This window comes from Hyla sarda, unplaced genomic scaffold (assembly GCF_029499605.1).
Source record: "Hyla sarda isolate aHylSar1 unplaced genomic scaffold, aHylSar1.hap1 scaffold_68, whole genome shotgun sequence".
NCBI lineage: Eukaryota > Metazoa > Chordata > Amphibia > Anura > Hylidae > Hyla > Hyla sarda.
This window is the reverse complement of record NW_026610697.1, coordinates 621,200-641,259: the sequence shown is the minus strand read 5'-3', so window position 1 is coordinate 641,259 and position 20,060 is coordinate 621,200. Positions and strand designations below refer to the sequence as shown.

Genomic DNA, 20,060 nt, shown 5'->3' with positions numbered 1-20,060 from the left:
CACAGCACAGCGGTGGACTACAACTCCCAGAATACCCCAACAGCAACAACAAGCTCTGCTGCTCCCCAGATGTTATGGAACTAGAATAATATTCTATTATAAAATAGCATTATACCCCCTCTATAATCCCATTTATCAGGATGCCACTGTGTTATCTGTGGTGTTACATAGGACTGCAGGTCACATCTACACATTATCTGTACTCAGAGAGTTATCACTGTGTTATCTGTGGTGTTACATAGGACTGCAGGTCACATCTATACATTATCTGTACTCAGAGAGTTATCACTGTGTTATCTGTGGTGTTACATAGGACTGCAGGTCACATCTACACATTATCTGTACTCAGAGAGTTATCACTGTGTTATCTGTGGTGTTACATAGGACTGCAGGTCACATCTATACATTATCTGTACTCAGAGAGTTATCACTGTTATCTGTGGTGTTACATAGGACTGCAGGTCACATCTATACATTATCTGTACTCAGAGAGTTATCACTGTGTTATCTGTGGTGTTACATAGGACTGCAGGTCACATCTACACATTATCTGTACTCAGAGAGTTATCACTGTTATCTGTGGTGTTACATAGGACTGCAGGTCACATCTACTACATTATCTGTACTCACAGAGTTATCACTGTGTTATCTGTGGTGTTACATAGGACTGCAGGTCACATCTATACATTATCTGTACTCAGAGTTATCACTGTGTTATCTGTGGTGTTACATAGGACTGCAGGTCACATCTACTACATTATCTGTACTCACAGAGTTATCACTGTGTTATCTGTGGTGTTACATAGGACTGCAGGTCACATCTACTACATTATCTGTACTCAGAGAGTTATCACTGTGTTATCTGTGGTGTTACATAGGACTGCAGGTCACATCTACTACATTATCTGTACTCAGAGAGTTATCACTGTGTTATCTGTGGTGTTACATAGGACTGCAGGTCACATCTATACATTATCTGTACTCAGAGAGTTATCACTGTGTTATCTGTGGTGTTACATAGGACTGCAGGTCACATCTATACATTATCTGTACTCAGAGAGTTATCACTGTGTTATCTGTGGTGTTACATAGGACTGCAGGTCACATCTATACATTATCTGTACTCAGAGAGTTATCACTGTTATCTGTGGTGTTACATAGGACTGCAGGTCACATCTATACATTATCTGTACTCAGAGAGTTATCACTGTTATCTGTGGTGTTACATAGGACTGCAGGTCACATCTATACATTATCTGTACTCAGAGAGTTATCACTGTGTTATCTGTGGTGTTACATAGGACTGCAGGTCACATCTATACATTATCTGTACTCAGAGAGTTATCACTGTGTTATCTGTGGTGTTACATAGGACTGCAGGTCACATCTATATATTATCTGTACTCAGAGAGTTATCACTGTGTTATCTGTGGTGTTACATAGGACTGCAGGTCACATCTACTACATTATCTGTACTCAGAGAGTTATCACTGTGTTATCTGTGGTGTTACATAGGACTGCAGGTCACATCTATACATTATCTGTACTCAGAGAGTTATCACTGTTATCTGTGGTGTTACATAGGACTGCAGGTCACATCTATACATTATCTGTACTCAGAGAGTTATCACTGTGTTATCTGTGGTGTTACATAGGACTGCAGGCCACATCTATACATTATCTGTACTCAGAGAGTTATCACTGTGTTATCTGTGGTGTTACATAGGACTGCAGGTCACATCTATACATTATCTGTACTCAGAGAGTTATCACTGTGTTATCTGTGGTGTTACATAGGACTGCAGGTCACATCTATACATTATCTGTACTCAGAGAGTTATCACTGTTATCTGTGGTGTTACATAGGACTGCAAGTCACATCTATACATTATCTGTACTCAGAGTTATCACTGTTATCTGTGGTGTTACATAGGACTGCAGGTCACATCTATACATTATCTGTACTCAGAGAGTTATCACTGTTATCTGTGGTGTTACATAGGACTGCAGGTCACATCTATACATTATCTGTACTCAGAGAGTTATCACTGTTATCTGTGGTGTTACATAGGACTGCAGGTCACATCTATACATTATCTGTACTCAGAGAGTTATCACTGTTATCTGTGGTGTTACATAGGACTGCAGGTCACATCTATATATTATCTGTACTCAGAGAGATATCACTGTGTTATCTGTGGTGTTACATAGGACTGCAGGCCACATCTATACATTATCTGTACTCAGAGAGTTATCACTGTGTTATCTGTGGTGTTACATAGGACTGCAGGTCACATCTATACATTATCTGTACTCAGAGAGTTATCACTGTTATCTGTGGTGTTACATAGGACTGCAAGTCACATCTATACATTATCTGTACTCAGAGAGTTATCACTGTTATCTGTGGTGTTACATAGGACTGCAGGTCACATCTACTACATTATCTGTACTCAGAGTTATCACTGTGTTATCTGTGGTGTTACATGGGACTGCAGGTCACATCTATACATTATCTGTACTCAGAGAGTTATCACTGTGTTATCTGTGGTGTTACATAGGACTGCAGGTCACATCTATACATTATCTGTACTCAGAGAGTTATCACTGTTATCTGTGGTGTTACATAGGACTGCAGGTCACATCTATACATTATCTGTACTCAGAGTTATCACTGTGTTATCTGTGGTGTTACATAGGACTGCAGGTCACATCTATACATTATCTGTACTCAGAGAGTTATCACTATTATCTGTGGTGTTACATAGGACTGCAGGTCACATCTATACATTATCTGTACTCAGAGAGTTATCACTGTTACCTGTGGTGTTACATAGGACTGCAGGTCACATCTATACATTATCTGTACTCAGAGAGATATCACTGTGTTATCTGTGGTGTTACATAGGACTGCAGGTCACATCTATACATTATCTGTACTCAGAGAGTTATCACTGTTATCTGTGGTGTTACATAGGACTGCAGGTTACATCTATACATTATCTGTACTCAGAGAGTTATCACTGTTATCTGTGGTGTTACATAGGACTGCAGGTCACATCTATATATTATCTGTACTCAGAGAGTTATCACTGTTATCTGTGGTGTTACATAGGACTGCAGGTCACATCTATACATTATCTGTACTCAGAGAGTTATCACTGTGTTATCTGTGGTGTTACATAGGACTGCAGGTCACATCTATACATTATCTGTACTCAGAGAGTTATCACTGTTACCTGTGGTGTTACATAGGACTGCAGGTCACATCTATACATTATCTGTACTCAGAGAGTTATCACTGTTATCTGTGGTGTTACATAGGACTGCAGGTCACATCTATACATTATCTGTACTCAGAGAGATATCACTGTTATCTGTGGTGTTACATAGGACTGCAGGTCACATCTATACATTATCTGTACTCAGAGTTATCACTGTTATCTGTGGTGTTACATAGGACTGCAGGTCACATCTATACATTATCTGTACTCAGAGAGTTATCACTGTTATCTGTGGTGTTACATAGGACTGCAGGTGACATCTACTACATTATCTGTACTCAGAGAGTTATCACTGTTATCTGTGGTGTTACATAGGACTGCAGGTCACATCTATACATTATCTGTACTCAGAGAGTTATCACTGTTATCTGTGGTGTTACATAGGACTGCAGGTCACATCTATACATTATCTGTACTCAGAGAGTTATCACTGTGTTATCTGTGGTGTTACATAGGACTGCAGGTCACATCTATACATTATCTGTACTCAGAGAGTTATCACTGTTATCTGTGGTGTTACATAGGACTGCAGGTCACATCTATACATTATCTGTACTCAGAGAGATATCACTGTGTTATCTGTGGTGTTACATAGGACTGCAGGTCACATCTATACATTATCTGTACTCAGAGAGTTATCACTGTTATCTGTGGTGTTACATAGGACTGCAGGTCACATCTATACATTATCTGTACTCAGAGAGTTATCACTGTTATCTGTGGTGTTACATAGGACTGCAGGTCACATCTATACATTATCTGTACTCAGAGTTATCACTGTGTTATCTGTGGTGTTACATAGGACTGCAGGTCACATCTATACATTATCTGTACTCAGAGAGTTATCACTGTTATCTGTGGTGTTACATAGGACTGCAGGTCACATCTATACATTATCTGTACTCAGAGAGATATCACTGTGTTATCTGTGGTGTTACATAGGACTGCAGGTCACATCTATACATTATCTGTACTCAGAGAGTTATCACTGTTATCTGTGGTGTTACATAGGACTGCAGGTCACATCTATACATTATCTGTACTCAGAGAGTTATCACTGTTATCTGTGGTGTTACATAGGACTGCAGGTCACATCTATACATTATCTGTACTCAGAGTTATCACTGTGTTATCTGTGGTGTTACATAGGACTGCAGGTCACATCTATACATTATCTGTACTCAGAGAGTTATCACTGTTTTATCTGTGGTGTTACATAGGACTGCAGGTCACATCTATTATATACATCTGTGCTATTAGTGCCCATAATACCGCCATCTTGTGGACAGATGTCACCATCATTTTTGGGGACACCCATGATTGGCGCCTGTACATTTTAAATACCCTGAACTGTGAAAAGTATTAACTCTAAGCGGTTCTCTATTCACTGACAACAAGCAGAGATCCTGTACATCCGTAGACAATACGGACTAAAGAGATTCATCAGTGCATGAAAGAAGAATTATTAACCTCATCATTGTACCTCCGCTTCCTGTCAGTGAATGAAAACCTTTTACACACATCAGCCGCTGCTGGTTTGTTACAATGTCTCAGTCTGGGATCTGCTGCACATTATATGGGATTAATACAGTTGTATCCTCAGCAGGAGATGGAAACACAAAGAGAAGGGAACCTATAATAGAAGCGGTGCACCACAAGTACCAGCACACCCATCAGGCCCTACCTTGAGCTCTGCCATGTCGGGTCTGCGCTCCGCTCTCTGTGCTGCTGATTTCTTCTCTGCAAACATTTAACCAGCGGCTCAATGTGGATGTGATTATAGGTTACACAATCCTGTGTGTGTGCGCGGTCACTGACATAGCAGAGCTCAACATCTCCGGTGTCTCCTGTGTGAACACTCTCCAGGGCCGAGGATCAACATCTCCGGGGTCTCCTGTGTGAACAATCTCCAGGATCAACATCTCCGGGGTCTCCTGTGTGAACACTCTCCAGGGCTGAGGATCAACATCTCTGGGGTCTCCTGTGTGAACACTCTCCAGGGCCGAGGATCAACATCTCCGGGGTCTAATGTGTGAACAATCTCCAGGATCAACATCTCCGGGGTCTCCTGTGTGAACACTCTCCAGGGCTGAGGATCAACATCTCCGGGGTCTCCTGTGTGGACACTCTCCAGGGCCGAGGATCAACATCTCCGGTGTCTCCTGTGTGAACACTCTCCAGGGCCGAGGATCAACATCTCCGGGGTCTCCTGTGTGAACACTCTCCAGGGCCGAGGATCAACATCTCCGGGGTCTCCTGTGTGAACACTCTCCAGGGCTGAGGATCAACATCACCGGGGTCTCCTGTGTGAACACGGTCCAGGGCCGAGGATCAACATCTCCGGGGTCTCCTGTGTGAACACGGACCAGGGCCGAGGATCAACATCTCCGGGGTCTCCTGTGTGAACACTCTCCAGGGCCGAGGATCAACATCTCCAGGGTCTCCTGTGTGAACACTCTCCAGGGCTGAGGATCAACATCTCCGGGGTCTCCTGTGTGAACACTCTCCAGGGCTGAAGATCAACATCTCCGGGGTCTCCTGTGTGAACACTCTCCAGGGCTGAGGATCAACATTTCCGGGGTCTCCTGTGTGAACGCTCTCCAGGGCCGAGGATCAGCATCTCCGGGGTCTCCTGTGTGAACACTCTCCAGGGCTGAAGATCAACATCTCCGGGGTCTCCTGTGTGAACACTCTCCAGGGCTGAGGATCAACATCTCCGGGGTCTCCTGTGTGAACACTCTCCAGGGCCGAGGATCAACATCTCCAGGGTCTCCTGTGTGAACACTCTCCAGGGCCGAGGATCAACATCTCCAGGGTCTCCTGTGTGAACACTCTCCAGGGCCGAGGATCAACATCTCCGGGGTCTCCTGTGTGAACACTCTCCAGGGCCGAGGATCAGCATCTCCGGGGTCTCCTGTGTGAACACTCTCCAGGGCTGAAGATCAACATCTCCAGGGTCTCCTGTGTGAACACTCTCCAGGGCTGAGGATCAACATCTCCGGGGTCTCCTGTGTGAACACTCTCCAAGGCCGAGGATCAACATCTCCGGGGTCTCCTGTGTGAACACTCTCCAGGATCAACATCTTCAGGGTCTCCTGTGTGAACACTCTCCAGGGCCGAGGATCAACATCTTTGGGGGTCTCCTGTGTGAACACTCTCCAGGGCCGAGGATCAACATCTCTGGGGTCTCCTGTGTGAACACTCTCCAGGGCCGAGGATCAACATCTCCGGGGTCTCCTGTGTGAACACTCTCGAGGGCCGAGGAACAACATCTCTGGGGTCTCCTGTGTGACCACTCTCCAGGGCCGAGGATTAACATCTCTGGGGTCTCCTGTGTGAACACTCTCCAGGGCCGAGGATCAACATCTCCGGGGTCTCCTGTGTGAACACTCTCCAGGGCCGAGGATCAACATCTCCGGGGTCTCCTGTGTGAACACTCTCCAGGGCCGAGGATCAACATCTCCGGGGTCTCCTGTGTGAACACTCTCCAGGGCCGAGGATCGACATCTCCAGGGTCTCCTGTGTGAACACTCTCCTGGGCCGAGGATCAACATCTCCGGGGGTCTTCTGTGTGAACACTCTCCAGGGCCGAGGATCAGCATCTCCGGGGTCTCCTGTGTGAACACTCTCCAGGGCCGAGGATCAACATCTCCAGGGTTTCCTGTGTGAACACTCTCCAGGGCTGAGGATCAACATCTCCGGGGTCTCCTGTGTGAACACTCTCCAGGGCCGAGGATCAACATCTCTGGGGTCTCCTGTGTGAACACTCTCCAGGGCCGAGGATCAGCATCTCCGGGGTCTCCTGTGTGAACACTCTCCAGGGCCGAGGATCAACATCTCTGGGGTCTCCTGTGTGAACACTCTCCAGGGCCGAGGATCAACATCTCCAGGGTTTCCTGTGTGAACACTCTCCAGGGCTGAGGATCAACATCTCCGGGGTCTCCTGTGTGAACACTCTCCAGGGCCGAGGATCAACATCTCTGGGGTCTCCTGTGTGAACACTCTCCAGGGCCGAGGATCAACATCTCCAGGGTTTCCTGTGTGAACACTCTCCAGGGCTGAGGATCAACATCTCCAGGGTTTCCTGTGTGAACACTCTCCAGGGCCGAGGATCAACATCTCTGGGGTCTCCTGTGTGAACACTCTCCAGGGCCGAGGATCAGCATCTCCGGGGTCTCCTGTGTGAACACTCTCCAGGGCCGAGGATCAGCATCTCCGGGGTCTCCTGTGTGAACACTCTCCAGGGCTGAAGATCAACATCTCCGGGGTCTCCTGTGTGAACACTCTCCAGGGCTGAGGATCAACATCTCCGGGGTCTCCTGTGTGAACACTCTCCAGGATCAACATCTTCAGGGTCTCCTGTGTGAACACTCTCCAGGGCCGAGGATCAACATCTTTGGGGGTCTCCTGTGTGAACACTCTCCAGGGCTGAGGATCAACATCTCCGGGGTCTCCTGTGTGAACACTCTCCAGGATCAACATCTCCGGGGTCTCCTGTGTGAACACTCTCCAGGGACGAGGATCAACATCTCCGGGGTCTCCTGTGTGAACACTCTCCAGGGCCGAGGATCAACATCTCCGGTGTCTCCTGTGTGAACACTCTCCAGGATCAACATCTCCGGGGTCTCCTGTGTGAACACTCTCCAGGGCCGAGGATCAACATCTCCAGGGTCTCCTGTGTGAACACTCTCCAGGGCTGAGGATCAACATTTCCGGGGTCTCCTGTGTGAACACTCTCCAGGGCTGAGGATCAACATCTCCGGGGTCTCCTGTGTGAACACTCTCCAGGGCCGAGGATCAACATCTCCGGGGTCTCCTGTGTGAACACTCTCCAGGGCTGAGGATCAACATCTCCGGGGTCTCCTGTGTGAACACTCTCCAGGGCCGAGGATCAGCATCTCCGGGGTCTCCTGTGTGAACACTCTCCAGGGCTGAGGATCAACATCTCTGGGGTCTCCTGTGTGAACACTCTCCAGGGCTGAGGATCAACATCTCCGGGGTCTCCTGTGTGAACACTCTCCAGGGCTGAGGATCAACATCTCCGGGGTCTCCTGTGTGAACACTCTCCAGGGCTGAGGATCAACATCTCCGGGGTCTCCTGTGTGAACGCTCTCCAGGGCCGAGGATCAACATCACCGTGGTCTCCTATGTGAACACTCTCTAGGGCCGAGGATCAACATCTCTGGGGTCTCCTGTGTGGACACTCTCCAGGGCCGAGGATCAACATCTCCGGGGTCTCCTGTGTGAACACTCTCCAGGGCTGAGGATCAACATCTCCGGGGTCTCCTGTGTGAACACTCTCCAGGGCCGAGGATCAAGATCTCCGGGGTCTCCTGTGTGAACACTCTCCAGGGCCGAGGATCAACATCTCTGGGATCTCCTGTGTGAACACTCTCCAGGGCCGAGGATCAACATCTCCGGGGTCTCCTGTGTGAACACTCTCCAGGGCTGAGGATCAAGATCTCCGGGGTCTCCTGTGTGAACACTCTCCAGGGCCGAGGATCAACATCTCTGGGATCTCCTGTGTGAACACTCTCCAGGGCCGAGTATCAACAATCTCCGGGGTCTCCTGTGTGAACACTCTCCAGGGCCGAGGATCAACATCTCCGGGGTCTCCTGTGTGAACACTCTCCAGGGCCGAGGATCAACATCTCCAGGGTCTCCTGTGTGAACACTCTCCAGGGCCGAGGATCAACATCTCCAGGGTCTCCTGTGTGAACACTCTCCAGGGCTGAGGATCAACATCTCCGGGGTCTCCTGTGTGAACACTCTCCAGGGCCGAGGATCAGCATCTCCGGGGTCTCCTGTGTGAACACTCTCCAGGGCTGAAGATCAACATCTCCAGGGTCTCCTGTGTGAACACTCTCCAGGGCTGAGGATCAACATCTCCGGGGTCTCCTGTGTGAACACTCTCCAGGGCCGAGGATCAACATCTCCGGGGTCTCCTGTGTGAACACTCTCCAGGATCAACATCTTCAGGGTCTCCTGTGTGAACACTCTCCAGGGCCGAGGATCAACATCTTTGGGGGTCTCCTGTGTGAACACTCTCCAGGGCCGAGGATCAACATCTCTGGGGTCTCCTGTGTGAACACTCTCCAGGGCCGAGAATCAACATCTCCGGGGTCTCCTGTGTGAACACTCTCCAGGGCCGAGGAACAACATCTCTGGGGTCTCCTGTGTGACCACTCTCCAGGGCCGAGGATTAACATCTCTGGGGTCTCCTGTGTGAACACTCTCCAAGGCCGAGGATCAACATCTCCGGGGTCTCCTGTGTGAACACTCTCCAGGGCCGAGGATCAACATCTCCGGGGTCTCCTGTGTGAACACTCTCCTGGGCCGAGGATCAACATCTCCGGGGTCTCCTGTGTGAACACTCTCCTGGGCCGAGGATCAACATCTCTGGGGTCTCCTGTGTGAACACTCTCCAGGGCCGAGGATCAGCATCTCCGGGGTCTCCTGTGTGAACACTCTCCAGGGCCGAGGATCAACATCTCCAGGGTTTCCTGTGTGAACACTCTCCAGGGCTGAGGATCAACATCTCCGGGGTCTCCTGTGTGAACACTCTCCAGGGCCGAGGATCAACATCTCCGGGGTCTCCTGTGTGAACACTCTCCAGGGCCGAGGATCAGCATCTCCGGGGTCTCCTGTGTGAACACTCTCCAGGGCCGAGGATCAACATCTCTGGGGTCTCCTGTGTGAACACTCTCCAGGGCCGAGGATCAACATCTCCAGGGTTTCCTGTGTGAACACTCTCCAGGGCTGAGGATCAACATCTCCGGGGTCTCCTGTGTGAACACTCTCCAGGGCCGAGGATCAACATCTCCGGGGTCTCCTGTGTGAACACTCTCCAGGGCCGAGGATCAACATCTCCAGGGTTTCCTGTGTGAACACTCTCCAGGGCCGAGGATCAACATCTCCAGGGTTTCCTGTGTGAACACTCTCCAGGGCCGAGGATCAAGATCTCCGGGGTCTCCTGTGTGAACACTCTCCAGGGCCGAGGATCAACATCTCTGGGATCTCCTGTGTGAACACTCTCCAGGGCCGAGGATCAACATCTCCGGGGTCTCCTGTGTGAACACTCTCCAGGGCCGAGGATCAACATCTCTGGGGTCTCCTGTGTGAACACTCTCCAGGGCCGAGGATCAACATCTCCAGGGTCTCCTGTGTGAACACTCTCCAGGGCCGAGGATCAACATCTCCAGGGTCTCCTGTGTGAACACTCTCCAGGGCCGAGGATCAACATCTCCAGGGTCTCCTGTGTGAACACTCTCCAGGGCTGAGGATCAACATCTCCGGGGTCTCCTGTGTGAACACTCTCCAGGGCCGAGGATCAGCATCTCCGGGGTCTCCTGTGTGAACACTCTCCAGGGCTGAAGATGAACATCTCCAGGGTCTCCTGTGTGAACACTCTCCAGGGCTGAGGATCAACATCTCCGGGGTCTCCTGTGTGAACACTCTCCAGGGCCGAGGATCAACATCTCCGGGGTCTCCTGTGTGAACACTCTCCAGGATCAACATCTTCAGGGTCTCCTGTGTGAACACTCTCCAGGGCCGAGGATCAACATCTTTGGGGGTCTCCTGTGTGAACACTCTCCAGGGCCGAGGATCAACATCTCTGGGGTCTCCTGTGTGAACACTCTCCAGGGCTGAGGATCAACATCTCCGGGGTCTCCTGTGTGAACACTCTCCAGGGCCGAGGAACAACATCTCTGGGGTCTCCTGTGTGACCACTCTCCAGGGCCGAGGATTAACATTTCTGGGGTCTCCTGTGTGAACACTCTCCAGGGCCGAGGATCAACATCTCCGGGGTCTCCTGTGTGAACACTCTCCAGGGCCGAGGATCAACATCTCCGGGGTCTCCTGTGTGAACACTCTCCAGGGCCGAGGATCAACATCTCCGGGGTCTCCTGTGTGAACACTCTCCTGGGCCGAGGATCAACATCTCCGGGGGTCTCCTGTGTGAACACTCTCCAGGGCCGAGGATCAGCATCTCCGGGGTCTCCTGTGTGAACACTCTCCAGGGCCGAGGATCAACATCTCCAGGGTTTCCTGTGTGAACACTCTCCAGGGCTGAGGATCAACATCTCCGGGGTCTCCTGTGTGAACACTCTCCAGGGCCGAGGATCAACATCTCTGGGGTCTCCTGTGTGAACACTCTCCAGGGCCGAGGATCAGCATCTCCGGGGTCTCCTGTGTGAACACTCTCCAGGGCCGAGGATCAGCATCTCCGGGGTCTCCTGTGTGAACACTCTCCAGGGCCGAGGATCAACATCTCTGGGGTCTCCTGTGTGAACACTCTCCAGGGCCGAGGATCAACATCTCCAGGGTTTCCTGTGTGAACACTCTCCAGGGCTGAGGATCAACATCTCCGGGGTCTCCTGTGTGAACACTCTCCAGGGCCGAGGATCAACATCTCTGGGGTCTCCTGTGTGAACACTCTCCAGGGCCGAGGATCAATATCTCCAGGGTTTCCTGTGTGAACACTCTCCAGGGCTGAGGATCAACATCTCCAGGGTTTCCTGTGTGAACACTCTCCAGGGCCGAGGATCAACATCTCTGGGGTCTCCTGTGTGAACACTCTCCAGGGCCGAGGATCAGCATCTCCGGGGTCTCCTGTGTGAACACTCTCCAGGGCCGAGGATCAGCATCTCCGGGGTCTCCTGTGTGAACACTCTCCAGGGCTGAAGATCAACATCTCCGGGGTCTCCTGTGTGAACACTCTCCAGGGCTGAGGATCAACATCTCCGGGGTCTCCTGTGTGAACATTCTCCAGGATCAACATCTTCAGGGTCTCCTGTGTGAACACTCTCCAGGGCCGAGGATCAACATCTTTGGGGGTCTCCTGTGTGAACACTCTCCAGGGCTGACGATCAACATCTCCGGGGTCTCCTGTGTGAACACTCTCCAGGATCAACATCTCCGGGGTCTCCTGTGTGAACACTCTCCAGGGCCGAGGATCAACATCTCCGGGGTCTCCTGTGTGAACACTCTCCAGGGCCGAGGATCAACATCTCCGGTGTCTCCTGTGTGAACACTCTCCAGGATCAACATCTCCGGGGTCTCCTGTGTGAACACTCTCCAGGGCCGAGGATCAACATCTCCAGGGTCTCCTGTGTGAACACTCTCCAGGGCTGAGGATCAACATTTCCGGGGTCTCCTGTGTGAACACTCTCCAGGGCTGAGGATCAACATCTCCGGGGTCTCCTGTGTGAACACTCTTCAGGGCCGATGATCAACATCTCCGGGGTCTCCTGTGTGAACACTCTCCAGGGCTGAGGATCAACATCTCCGGGGTCTCCTGTGTGAACACTCTCCAGGGCTGAGGATCAACATCTCCGGGGTCTCCTGTGTGAACACTCTCCAGGGCCGAGGATCAACATCTCTGGGGTCTCCTGTGTGAACACTCTCCAGGGCCGAGGATCAACATCTCCAGGGTTTCCTGTGTGAACACTCTCCAGGGCTGAGGATCAACATCTCCAGGGTTTCCTGTGTGAACACTCTCCAGGGCCGAGGATCAACATCTCTGGGGTCTCCTGTGTGAACACTCTCCAGGGCCGAGGATCAGCATCTCCGGGGTCTCCTGTGTGAACACTCTCCAGGGCCGAGGATCAGCATCTCCGGGGTCTCCTGTGTGAACACTCTCCAGGGCTGAAGATCAACATCTCCGGGGTCTCCTGTGTGAACACTCTCCAGGGCTGAGGATCAACATCTCCGGGGTCTCCTGTGTGAACACTCTCCAGGATCAACATCTTCAGGGTCTCCTGTGTGAACACTCTCCAGGGCCGAGGATCAACATCTTTGGGGGTCTCCTGTGTGAACACTCTCCAGGGCTGAGGATCAACATCTCCGGAGTCTCCTGTGTGAACACTCTCCAGGATCAACATCTCCGGGGTCTCCTGTGTGAACACTCTCCAGGGCCGAGGATCAACATCTCCGGGGTCTCCTGTGTGAACACTCTCCAGGGCCGAGGATCAACATCTCCGGTGTCTCCTGTGTGAACACTCTCCAGGATCAACATCTCCGGGGTCTCCTGTGTGAACACTCTCCAGGGCCGAGGATCAACATCTCCAGGGTCTCCTGTGTGAACACTCTCCAGGGCTGAGGATCAACATTTCCGGGGTCTCCTGTGTGAACACTCTCCAGGGCTGAGGATCAACATCTCCGGGGTCTCCTGTGTGAACACTCTCCAGGGCCGATGATCAACATCTCCGGGGTCTCCTGTGTGAACACTCTCCAGGGCTGAGGATCAACATCTCCGGGGTCTCCTGTGTGAACACTCTCCAGGGCCGAGGATCAGCATCTCCGGGGTCTCCTGTGTGAACACTCTCCAGGGCTGAGGATCAACATCTCTGGGGTCTCCTGTGTGAACACTCTCCAGGGCTGAGGATCAACATCTCCGGGGTCTCCTGTGTGAACACTCTCCAGGGCTGAGGATCAACATCTCCGGGGTCTCCTGTGTGAACGCTCTCCAGGGCCGAGGATCAACATCACCGTGGTCTCCTGTGTGAACACTCTCTAGGGCCGAGGATCAACATCTCTGGGGTCTCCTGTGTGGACACTCTCCAGGGCCGAGGATCAACATCTCCGGGGTCTCCTGTGTGAACACTCTCCAGGGCTGAGGATCAACATCTCCGGGGTCTCCTGTGTGAACACTCTCCAGGGCCGAGGATCAAGATCTCCGGGGTCTCCTGTGTGAACACTCTCCAGGGCCGAGGATCAACATCTCTGGGATCTCCTGTGTGAACACTCTCCAGGGCCGAGGATCAACATCTCCGGGGTCTACTGTGTGAACACTCTCCAGGGCTGAGGATCAAGATCTCCGGGGTCTCGTGTGTGAACACTCTCCAGGGCCGAGGATCAACATCTCTGGGATCTCCTGTGTGAACACTCTCCAGGGCCGAGTATCAACAATCTCCGGGGTCTCCTGTGTGAACACTCTCCAAGGCCGAGGATCAACATCTCCGGGGTCTCCTGTGTGAACACTCTCCAGGGCCGAGGATCAACATCTCCGGGGTCTCCTGTGTGAACACTCTCCAGGGCTGAGGATCAACATCTCCGGGGTCTCCTGTGTGAACGCTCTCCAGGGCCGAGGATCAACATCACCGTGGTCTCCTGTGTGAACACTCTCTAGGGCCGAGGATCAACATCTCTGGGGTCTCCTGTGTGGACACTCTCCAGGGCCGAGGATCAACATCTCCGGGGTCTCCTGTGTGAACACTCTCCAGGGCTGAGGATCAACATCTCCGGGGTCTCCTGTGTGAACACTCTCCAGGGCCGAGGATCAAGATCTCCGGGGTCTCCTGTGTGAACACTCTCCAGGGCCGAGGATCAACATCTCTGGGATCTCCTGTGTGAACACTCTCCAGGGCCGAGGATCAACATCTCCGGGGTCTCCTGTGTGAACACTCTCCAGGGCTGAGGATCAAGATCTCCGGGGTCTCCTGTGTGAACACTCTCCAGGGCCGAGGATCAACATCTCTGGGATCTCCTGTGTGAACACTCTCCAGGGCCGAGTATCAACAATCTCCGGGGTCTCCTGTGTGAACACTCTCCAAGGCCGAGGATCAACATCTCCGGGGTCTCCTGTGTGAACACTCTCCAGGGCCGAGGATCAACATCTCCGGGGTCTCCTGTGTGAACACTCTCCAGGGCCGAGGATCAACATCTCCGGGGTCTCCTGTGTGAACACTCTCCAGGATCAACATCTTCAGGGTCTCCTGTGTGAACACTCTCCAGGGCCGAGGATCAACATCTTTGGGGGTCTCCTGTGTGAACACTCTCCAGGGCCGAGGATCAACATCTCTGGGGTCTCCTGTGTGAACACTCTCCAGGGCCGAGGATCAACATCTCCGGGGTCTCCTGTGTGAACACTCTCCAGGGCCGAGGAACAACATCTCTGGGGTCTCCTGTGTGACCACTCTCCAGGGCCGAGGATTAACATCTCTGGGGTCTCCTGTGTGAACACTCTCCAGGGCCGAGGATCAACATCTCCGGGGTCTCCTGTGTGAACACTCTCCAGGGCCGAGGATCAACATCTCCCGGGTCTCCTGTGTGAACACTCTCCAGGGCCGAGGATCAACATCTCCGGGGTCTCCTGTGTGAACACTCTCCAGGGCCGAGGATCAACATCTCCAGGGTCTCCTGTGTGAACACTCTCCTGGGCCGAGGATCAACATCTCCGGGGGTCTCCTGTGTGAACACTCTCCAGGGCCGAGGATCAGCATCTCCGGGGTCTCCTGTGTGAACACTCTCCAGGGCCGAGGATCAACATCTCCAGGGTTTCCTGTGTGAACACTCTCCAGGGCTGAGGATCAACATCTCCGGGGTCTCCTGTGTGAACACTCTCCAGGGCCGAAGATCAATATCTCTGGGGTCTCCTGTGTGAACACTCTCCAGGGCCGAGGATCAGCATCTCCGGGGTCTCCTGTGTGAACACTCTCCAGGGCCGAGGATCAACATCTCTGGGGTCTCCTGTGTGAACACTCTCCAGGGGCGAGGATCAACATCTCCAGGGTTTCCTGTGTGAACACTCTCCAGGGCTGAGGATCAACATCTCCGGGGTCTCCTGTGTGAACACTCTCCAGGGCCGAGGATCAACATCTCTGGGGTCTCCTGTGTGAACACTCTCCAGGGCCGAGGATCAACATCTCCAGGGTTTCCTGTGTGAACACTCTCCAGGGCTGAGGATCAACATCTCCAGGGTTTCCTGTGTGAACACTCTCCAGGGCCGAGGATCAACATCTCTGGGGTCTCCTGTGTGAACACTCTCCAGGGCCGAGGATCAGCATCTCCGGGGTCTCCTGTGTGAACACTCTCCAGGGCCGAGGATCAGCATCTCCGGGGTCTCCTGTGTGAACACTCTCCAGGGCTGAAGATCAACATCTCCGGGGTCTCCTGTGTGAACACTCTCCAGGGCTGAGGATCAACATCTCCGGGGTCTCCTGTGTGAACACTCTCCAGGATCAACATCTTCAGGGTCTCCTGTGTGAACACTCTCCAGGGCCGAGGATCAACATCTTTGGGGGTCTCCTGTGTGAACACTCTCCAGGGCTGAGGATCAACATCTCCGGGGTCTCCTGTGTGAACACTCTCCAGGATCAACATCTCCGGGGTCTCCTGTGTGAACACTCTCCAGGGCCGAGGATCAACATCTCCGGGGTCTCCTGTGTGAACACTCTCCAGGGCCGAGGATCAACATCTCCGGTGTCTCCTGTGTGAACACTCTCCAGGATCAACATCTCCGGGGTCTCCTGTGTGAACACTCTCCAGGGCCGAGGATCAACATCTCCAGGGTCTCCTGTGTGAACACTCTCCAGGGCTGAGGATCAACATTTCCGGGGTCTCCTGTGTGAACACTCTCCAGGGCTGAGGATCAACATCTCCGGGGTCTCCTGTGTGAATACTCTCCAGGGCCGAGGATCAACATCTCCGGGGTCTCCTGTGTGAACACTCTCCAGGGCCGAGGATCAACATCTCCGGGGTCTCCTGTGTGAACACTCTCCAGGGCTGAGGATCAACATCTCCGGGGTCTCCTGTGTGAACACTCTCCAGGGCTGAGGATCAACATCTCCGGGGTCTCCTGTGTGAACACTCTCCAGGGCCGAGGATCAGCATCTCCGGGGTCTCCTGTGTGAACACTCTCCAGGGCTGAGGATCAACATCTCTGGGGTCTCCTGTGTGAACACTCTCCAGGGCTGAGGATCAACATCTCCGGGGTCTCCTGTGTGAACACTCTCCAGGGCTGAGGATCAACATCTCCGGGGTCTCCTGTGTGAACGCTCTCCAGGGCCAAGGATCAACATCTCTGGGGTCTCCTGTGTGGACACTCTCCAGGGCCGAGGATCAACATCTCCGGGGTCTCCTGTGTGGACACTCTCCAGGGCCGAGGATCAACATCTCCGGGGTCTCCTGTGTGAACACTCTCCAGGGCTGAGGATCAACATCTCCAGGGTCTCCTGTGTGAACACTCTCCAGGGCCGAGGATCAAGATCTCCGGGGTCTCCTGTGTGAACACTCTCCAGGGCCGAGTATCAACAATCTCCGGGGTCTCCTGTGTGAACACTCTCCAGGGCCGAGGATCATCACCACACTCGCATTATATATATATATATATACACACACACTCTCAAATCATACACCAAGCTTCAGTTCTGGTAGATGTAATGCTCAGGTCACATTCAAAGCTGCACATGGGATTCTGCTGTGTGCACTGACAAATACAGGGCAATATCTGCAAGATGAGTTGTAACAGCAGAATAGTGAGTGCAGCTCTGGAGGTGACTGGAGGATTAGACATGTAACAGCAGAATAGTGAGTGCAGCTCTGAATGTGACTAGAGGATAAGAAATTATGTAAAAGGAGAATAGTGAGTGCAGCTCTGAAGAATAAGACATGATGTATGAGCAGAATAGTGAGTGCAGCTCTGGAGGATAAGACATGATGTAACAGCAGAATAGTGAGTGCAGCTCTGGAGGATAAGACATGATGTATGAGCAGAATAGTGAGTGCAGCTCTGGAGGACAAGACCTGATGTAACAGCAGAATAGCGAGTGCAGCTCTGGAGGATAAGACATGATGTAACAGCAGAATAGTGAGCGCAGCTCTGATGAATAAGACATGATGTAACAGCAGAATAGTGAGTGCAGCTCTGAAGAATAAGACATGATGTATGAGCAGAATAGTGAGTGCAGCTCTGAAGAATAAGACATGATGTATGAGCAGAATAGTGAGTGCAGCTCTGGAGGACAAGACCTGATGTAACAGCAGAATAGGGAGTGCAGCTTTGGAGCATAAGACATGATGTAACAGCAGAATAGTGAGTCCAGCTCTGGAGGATAAGACCTGATGTAACAGCAGAATAGCGAGTGCAGCTCTGGAGGATAAGACATGATGTAACAGCAGAATAGTGAGTGCAGCTATAGAGGATAAGACATGATGTAACAGCAGAATAGTGAGCGCAGCTCTGAAGAATAAGACATGGTATAACAGCAGAATAGTGAGTGCAGCACTGGAGGAAAAGACATGATGTAACAGCAGAATAGTGAGTGCAGCTCTGGAGGATAAGACAGGATATAACAGCAGAATAGTGAGCGCCGCTCTGGAGGTGACTGGAGGATAATGCTTCCCCTTAGTACCCAGTAAATTAACAGTATTTACAAGGTGACAGCTTTCTCTTTTGGTTTATGTTCTATTGGATTCGGATGTTGTACTCCCCGCTGTGACCACCAGGAGGCGTGATTGAGCCCTCATGGATGGAACAAGCCGGTTGAGCATGGACGATGCAGCAGAGTTGTCCCGGTGGCCCCGATCACTGTGTTTTAGGTTTCTTTATTCTGTATAATTCTGCCGGACACTGCTGTCTCTGTACGTGTCCAGGAATGTCTGATCATCTGGTACAGTGGAGCCCCCTGTCTGCTGGAAAAGGAATTCACTGGATTAACCCTTCAGTCACTGCTCTAAACCTGAAAAACAGTCACATATAGAGAACAGGAAGCTGGGGCTAGGGCCAGGCGGCTGCTGTAAAGACTGAAGGTCACCTTCACACACATGGGGGCGCTGCAGTCACACTGTGGGGGCATCAAGCAATGTACAAAAGCGATGGGGAATGGGCACACGGACTGACATAGTGATCAATGGGCATCAGTACCAAGAGCAGAGGGTCCAGGAGGGGGCGCCACAGCCAGCAGAAATAGGAAGTGGTGACCTGCCAGCAGGGGGCGCCACAGCCAGCAGAAATAGGAAGTGGTGACCTGCCAGCAGGGGGCGCCACAGCCAGCAGAAATAGGAAGTGGTGACCTGCCAGCAGGGGGCGCCACAGCCAACAAAAATAGGAACTGGTGACCTGCCAGCAGGGGGCGCCACAGCCAGCAGAAATAGGAAGTGGTGACCTGCCAGCAGGGGGCGGCACAGCCAACAGAATTAGGAAGTGGTGACCTGCCAGCAGGGGGCGCCACAGCCAACAAAAATAGGAAGTGGTGACCTGCCAGCAGGGGGCGCCACAGCCAACAAAAATAGGAAGTGGTGACCTGCCAGCAGGGGGCGCCACAGCCAACAAAAATAGGAAGTGGTGACCTGCCAGCAGGGGGCGCCACAACCAGCAGAAATAGGAAGTGGTGACCTGCCAGCAGGGGGCGCCACAACCAACAAAAATAGGAAGTGGTGACCTGCCAGCAGGGGGCGCCACAGCCAGCAGAAATAGGAAGTGGTGACCTGCCAGCAGGGGGCGGCACAGCCAACAGAATTAGGAAGTGGTGACCTGCCAGCAGGGGGCGCCACAGCCAACAAAAATAGGAAGTGGTGACCTGCCAGCAGGGGGCGCCACAGCCAACAAAAATAGGAAGTGGTGACCTGCCAGCAGGGGGCGCCACAACCAACAAAAATAGGAAGTGGTGACCTGCCAGCAGGGGGCGCCACAGCCAGCAGAAATAGGAAGTGGTGACCTGCCAGCAGGGGGCGCCACAGCCAACAGAATTAGGAAGTGGTGACCTGCCAGCAGGGGGCACCACAGCCAAGCAGGAACAGGAAGTGGTGACCTGCCAGTAGGGGGCGCCACAGCCAGCAGAAATAGGAAGTGGTGACCTGCCAGTAGGGGGCGCCATGGCTGTCAGAAATAGGAAGTGGTGACCTGCCAGCAGGGGGCGACACAGCCAACAAAAATAGAAAGTGGTAACCTGCCAGCAGGGGGCGCCACAGCCAACAAAAATAGGAAGTGGTGACCTGCCAGTAGGGGGCGCCACAGCCAACAAAAATAGGAAGTGGTGACCTGCCAGCAGGGGG

At 52.3% G+C, this 20,060-nt stretch overlaps 1 protein-coding gene across 2 annotated transcripts in view; it reads right to left on the bottom strand.

Annotated features, from left to right (window-relative positions):
- The window catches only part of HGD (homogentisate 1,2-dioxygenase), a 67,571-nt gene that overhangs the window by 46,484 nt on the left and 1,027 nt on the right, over positions 1 to 20,060 (bottom strand). Inside the window, exon 1 of one of the 2 annotated variants that reach the window (XM_056554344.1) lies at positions 4,969 to 5,106. The exons of the other annotated variant lie outside the window; for it this stretch is intronic. Within the exon in view, the coding sequence (XP_056410319.1) occupies positions 4,969 to 5,034 (66 nt within the window). The 5' untranslated portion in view covers positions 5,035 to 5,106. Of the gene's footprint in view, positions 1 to 4,968; positions 5,107 to 20,060 lie in introns of those variants that run through there. 2 annotated transcript variants of the gene reach the window in all.